Here is a 6,428-nt window from a genome sequence, read left to right as displayed (position 1 = left end):
GCACAGGTAAAATAAGTGAATGTGCCATTTTTTGGCAGAGTTTTTCACTGCCTTTTACCTTTCATGTTATACTCAAGATATTTCCTCCTTCTCCCCTCAGGCAAAATATGTGCAACTAACTAAAATGTTTGTGTGTGTTCTCCAAGAAAATGTCAAATCTGCCATTTTTGTCATAGTCCTTTCATATTGTGGGCAAGTCACACACTCTCAGGCTCAAAAGAAAGGAGTAGCAAATCTTGCCAAGAAACCTTAATGATATATTTGGTGTAGGATCTCTATAAGTAGGAGATGACTGAATGAATACAACAACAGTGACTAAAAACCAAAAAAACTTCAACATAACATTTGGGTGCTGTTACAGTGGACCTTTGTCATCCTCTGGCATTTGGTTCCAGGACCCCCATGGATACCAAAATCCATTATATGCAATGACATAAGAAAATGGTGTCTCTTATTCAAAACTGAAAAATCAAGCTTTGCTCTTTGGATTGTTTAAATTGGTATTTTTAAGCCCTGGGTGGTTGAATCCATGGATACAGGATACAGGGGGGTGACTGGATCACTTCCATAGCAAGAAATATATACTTAGGATTTCCAGGCTGCACATATCACAGGTACTGTAAAGTAGCAAAAAAAATCCTCCCAGCCAGTTTTGCTAACTATAACGAAGAAAAGGTAGTTTATCTGTAGTATTCTCTAGAATGTAAACAAGGATTAATGATGAAAAATTTAAAATAACTATGATTTTTTTTAATACTTCTGCCATTAAAAAACAATTTCTTTTTGCCTAGATTGGCTACTGTGTGATAGCTCCAGTGAGGAATGTTAAAAACTACATCCCTTCTTTCTACCGGATGGTACCAAATGAATTATATCAGTACAAAGGGATTGTCCAGCTCCTCCTGTATTTCCAATGGAAATGGGTTGGAATTATAGCAGCTGATGATGACAATGGAGAAAAATTTGTGCAAACAATGGAAACAGTGCTTTTTCGGGAAGGAATCTGCACTGCCTATAAAGGAAAAACAAAACATCTGGCTCAAGTATTAGAATATGAGCATCCTTTTGAAGCCTTTGGGACCACATTAATTCTTCTTATGAATGCCAAAGTCAATGCAGTGATTGTAAATGCAGACCACCAGACTATATCATATTTAAAATGGTTGATCTATATTTATATTATCCCAAAGGGGACTACACTGAGACCAATTTCTAAAGTGTGGGTTATGACAGCTCACTGGGATTTCTCATCACAGACTGTGCACCGAAGTTTTGATATACAAGCCTTTGATGGTACCCTGTCGTTTGCAATTCATTCAAGAGAAATTCTGGAGTTTCCAGAATTCCTTCAGACAATTCATCATGCCACAACAAACAGGGATGACTTTCTCAGGTTATTCTGGGAAGAGGCATTCCAATGTACCTTTTCTGACTCGAATGAAGAAAATGAAAGCCCTGGTACTTGCACTGGGCAAGAGAGGCTGGAGCATCTCCCCCGAACTCTTTTTGAGATGAGCATGACTGCCCAAAGCTACAGCATTTACAATGCAGTCTATGCCATTGCCTATGCTTTAGAGCAGTTTTCTTCTTCGAGATCAAAAGGAAGGGCAAAGGCATTCAGAGATCCACCACATCCTCCAAATGTTCATTCATGGCAGGTAATGCTTCTTATACAATGGATTTAATTATTCACCAGATTTCTTCTTAAAGGGGGCAAGGAGTAACTTTAGCAATTTTCTTCTCACTATGAGAAAGGCTTTGAAAACTACCCAGCTTTTGATGGTTATTTAGAATTTGGAACTTATTCTTCCCAAAATTCACACATTGCATAGGAAAGCATTTTCTGTGTGGAAATATTATTTCTGCAAATCAATCATGTGCACATTTTGCACAGTGTAAGTCTCTTATTTCAGCATTTTCTGCACAGGAAGCAGGCTTTCTTAAGCAGAAAATAATATTTCTGTGAAGAAAATGTTGTTTCCTGTACACACACAAAGTGCAAATTTTGTGCAAAGCCAGCCCCAAGCTGCAAAGATATTCATCAGTCCAGGATTCTTCTCATCAGAGCTTCCTAACATTTGCAAAACATGTTTTTGAGATATTTTAAAATATTCTTTCCAAACCTATCTTACCCCCAGCAGCACTGATATCAAACGTCTAAACTAATATCTTGAAACAGTGGAAAGACATACAAGACAAAAAAATAGTGGCTAAGATTGGAATAACAGAAGTGGGAGCATGAACTATATAACAATACATTAAATTTAAAATGGAACTTGCTCCTTATTACTTTCTAAAATTCAATGTCGGGGACACCTCAAAATAAAAAGAAACTTAATGCTTCATGTTTCCTTGAAAGCTTTCGGCATCACTTATGTGCAATTGAAATGGTCACTTATGAGACAGAGATATGTAATGGTCATTTATGATGACAGACAACCAGGGTATAAAAAGGCAATCTTGATGGCAAAGAAGGACCAGATATCAAAAACCAAAAAGAAGTGAATGTTTATAAAGAAATGTGAAATTAATTTTGTTTTGTTTTAAGTGAAGAAGGGATATAGTCCATTTAAAACAGTAAACACAGAGAAAGAACTCATCATAAATCAAAGACCTCCAAGAAAAGCCATCCATTGGCCATTTGTTGAGATATGTTAAGAAAATAGTGATTCCCTTGGTGGCCATGCCCCAAAGATAGTTCAAAACTGAAAAAATCCTTTATCTCTTACTGACGTCTGTAAAGATTACAGTGAAAAATGCATGTGAATTCTCACAATTTCCCCCTTCTAATAATTTCCCCACAATTCTGCATTTTCCATCTAGCTTCATCCCTTTTTAAGGAGTCTCTTATTTAACAATAGCGCTGGAGACACTGTGGCTTTAGATGAGAATGGTGAATTGGTAGCTGGATTTGATATTATGAACTGGGTTACTTTCCCAAACCAATCCTTCAGAAGAGTGAAAGTAGGAAGGATGGATCCAGAGGCTTTCGTGGGCAGAGGGTTCATAATTAATGAAGAGGCTATCACATTGCACAGCATCTTTAATCAGGTGGGATCTATGTAAAAGTTACAAAATGCAAAGGTAGATCAGAAAGTTTTGTTGCATTGTGTCCAAGTGGTGACCTATCTTTGCAACACAGGATCTTCATGTAGTTCCTTTACACTGGCCCTACCAAGTCTTACAGGTGAAGCAGATGGGCAGGAAGGGGCGGCAAGAAGCTACTCCCATCCCAATTGGCCCTGGGCTGCAGTGAATACATGTTGCAGCCCTAAGGGCGCCTCCTGCCACAGCCCCAAATAGGAGTGGAAAAGATCCGCTCCTTTTGGAGCCAGATTTGGGCCTGTTTAGGCAACCCCAGAGCAGCCCCAGGGGGTGTGCATTGTGTAAACGCCCCAAGTGGCCAGAAGCTGTCCCCGTCTGTCCATCTGTTTCAGGCCTTAGTCTTAATCTGATCTTTTGACTACAGTGTCTACTTTACTTTATAACCAATCCAAGGTGTAGAAAAGCTTTAATTAGCTCCCTTTTAGGATATGTAAATGTTCTGCATATTTTTGTTTTCATAATATTCACCTGTAAAACTTTTTTTTGCATTTCCTCTCTTTATTCATTGTATTAATCTTTCCAGCAGTTTTTCCATTTTCCACTAGTAATAGAGTATCTTCTGAATATCTGAAAATATTTAGATTTCTTCTTCCAGTTTTCACTGCTCCCGAGTCCTATTCTGGTGTGTGAAATATCAGAGGAATATAGCTTTGTGATTATTATACCCTCTTTGAACCTTTCAGAAGAACAACAGTAAAGCTTTTTCAACAGCTCGGCTCATGTGGTCAAATGTGCATTTCCAAAACCAATGATATTGCATAGAGTATTTCTTTTATTGTTGTTAACATGGACGTCTGAGGCACTTTCTCTCATTTTCATGGATAGGTGCTCCCTGTTTCTTTGTGTAATGATAAATGCCATCTAGGTAACAGCAAAAGAATGAGAGAAGGAGAGCCATTTTGCTGCTATGATTGCATTTCATGTCCAGATGGGAAGATTTCAGACCAAAAAGGTAGACGGTCTAATACGTAGTTTTTATTTTATCTTTCATTTCTTTTGCTTTACCGAATATTTAGTTATTTAAATATAGACAGATAGCTATAAGAGTAAAAACCTGCCAGTTTTGGTTTTTTTCTTGTACATCAACAGAATTCCAGTGGCATTCTCTTTCTGTGATGTTCAATATCAGGTTGCAAGATTCCTCATAGATTTTCAGGAAGAGAAATTAATACTTCATGTGAGCATATGTTTATGCACATTTTTTTCTGTACTGAAATATGCCACATGCCTTAGGAATCTACATATCTCTTAGGTGAGCTATGATTTATCCTGCCACAAGTCAAAAGTGGTATGATATTGATATTTACAGAGGTAAATCCAAACCCAATAAATTTTCCCCCCATCTCTAATAACAAACATGGAGCACCAACCTGGAAGGAGAGATTAATTACCGTTGACATGACCCACATCTATGGAACTTCCACCCCTATTTCAAATGACTCAGTTTTATGTGATTGAGGTAGAACAATATTATTGATATAACTTACAGTAAGAGCAACAAATATAGTAGGGAATCCATGGGCTAAGGATGACAAACATAAGAAGAAAAATGAGGATGTCATTCATTTACTTGCTTTTTTGTTACATTTCCATCATGGCTTTCCTAACAAGGCAACATCCATGTTTCCCTTTATTGCTATTCACTTTAGCCTCACATTAATCTTGATAGAGGTTAAGCTAAGAAGCAGTTGCTGGATGAGGTTTACAGGTGATTTTCTTTCTTTTCTTTTTTTTAAATAGACTTTATACAAGTTTACAACCATGAACACAACATAAGTCATCTATTAGTTCCAGTACATTCATATACAATCTTTCAGGTACCTTGAGCACAATATTATAGCAGTATATTTTGAAAAATAACATAAACTTGAGTTTCTTCATTTTGTTATTATCACTGAAATAAATATTGCCTTATTTTCCATTCAAATAACTTCCTTCCCAATGAGGTTCTTTTTTATAAGTTACCACAATTATCTGCAAATCACATTGATACAATTTTAAACCATCTTAATTCCATTTTCTTACAGTTCATTCCATATTAGTTTGTCAAATTCATTTCCCTTATCTTCAAAGTTCTTACTCTTTAAGAAGTCTATCAGTGATTTTCGTGTCTCAGTGGGTACTTGAACTTATATTTCCTGAAATATGGATTAACACACATTATCAATTTTATTTTTCAGACATGGACGAATGTTCTGAATGCCCAGTTGGTCAGTATCCAAACAGGAACCAAGATCAATGTCTTCCCAAAACTATAAACTTCCTCTCCTTCACAGAACCATTGGGGATAACTCTCACTTTCTTGGCTCTCTCACTTTCTCTGATCACAGTTGTGATTCTACAAATATTCATCAAGAACAAGAATACTCCCATTGTCAAGGCCAATAACCGCAACCTCACTTATTCTCTCCTCATCTCCCTATTGCTCTGCTTCCTCTGTGCATTGCTCTTCATTGGGAAACCCAAGAAAGTGACCTGCTATTTGCGACAAACAACTTTTGGCACCATCTTTTCCATTGCTGTGTCTTGCATTTTGGCAAAAACCATAACAGTTGTTATAGCTTTCATGGCCACCAAGCCAGGATCCAGGATGAGGAAATGGGTGGGGAAAGGACTGGCTAACTCAGTTGCTTTTATTTGCTCTCTTTTCCAAGCCAGCATGTGTGCCATATGGCTATGCACTGCTCCTCCATTCCCTAATTCTGACATGGACACTTTGGCTGAAGAAATCATCCTGGAATGCAATGAAGGCTCAGTGACCATGTTTTATTGCATTGTGGGCTACTTGGGATTTCTGGCTATGGTTAGTTTCACTGTGGCTTTCTTAGCCAGGAAGCTGCCAGACAGTTTCAATGAAGCCAGATTCATTACTTTCAGCATGATCATATTTTGTAGTGTTTGGTTGTCCTTTGTTCCATCTTATCTGAGCACCAAGGGAAAATACATGGTGGCTGTGGAGATATTCTCCATCTTAGCCTCAAGTGCTGGTTTACTGGGTTTTATCTTTTTCCCCAAATGCTACATTATTCTTCTGAGACCTGAACTGAATAGCAAGGACAGGCTGATCAGAAAAAAATGACATATGTTTAGTTGTCCTACAGGTTTTCTCTTATGCTTATGTTAATGTTCAATCAAAACCTACTCTCTTACAACTTCAAGATGTACTGTTTATTGGTGTTACAGAATGTGGGATGAATGCATCCTCTGCTCCCTACTCTCTGGCAACTCAGAAATTGCCATATTGGGGAGTCTTGGTAGCATAAAATGCAGATTTCAGAGTGGTTGCATTGGGAGACATAGCTACAGAAACAAAACTACATCTC

General features: G+C 37.6%; 1 protein-coding gene across 1 annotated transcript; it reads left to right on the top strand.

Moving 5' to 3' along the window:
- The first annotated feature begins 854 nt into the window (after window positions 1-854).
- LOC149303517 (vomeronasal type-2 receptor 26-like) lies at window positions 855-6,184 on the top strand. The gene is made up of 4 exons (XM_089480164.1): window positions 855-1,658; window positions 2,824-3,051; window positions 3,931-4,057; window positions 5,286-6,184. Exons 1-4 carry the CDS (start codon window positions 855-857, stop codon window positions 6,182-6,184), a joined length of 2,058 nt encoding a protein of 685 aa, XP_089336290.1.
- The last annotated feature ends 244 nt before the right edge of the window (window positions 6,185-6,428 follow it).

Source organism: Sceloporus occidentalis, unplaced genomic scaffold (genome assembly GCF_023333645.1).
Source record: "Sceloporus occidentalis isolate IW3139 unplaced genomic scaffold, rSceOcc1.0.p SCAF_14, whole genome shotgun sequence".
Classification (NCBI taxonomy): domain Eukaryota; kingdom Metazoa; phylum Chordata; class Lepidosauria; order Squamata; family Phrynosomatidae; genus Sceloporus; species Sceloporus occidentalis.
Note: the sequence above shows the minus strand (reverse complement) of the source record. Positions and strands in the feature narration are given on the sequence as shown.

What these genes read in the sequence shown, in the direction of transcription:
- LOC149303517 (XM_089480164.1), top strand. Translation starts at nt 855, where the DNA reads ATGGTACCAAATGAATTATATCAGTACAAAGGGATTGTCCAGCTCCTC. An exon ending in CAAATGTTCATTCATGGCAG is followed by an intron (nt 1,659 to 2,823) that starts GTAATGCTTCTT and finishes TTTTCCATCTAG; the next exon opens with CTTCATCCCTTTTTAAGGAG. An exon ending in GAAGATTTCAGACCAAAAAG is followed by an intron (nt 4,058 to 5,285) that starts GTAGACGGTCTA and finishes TTTATTTTTCAG; the next exon opens with ACATGGACGAATGTTCTGAA.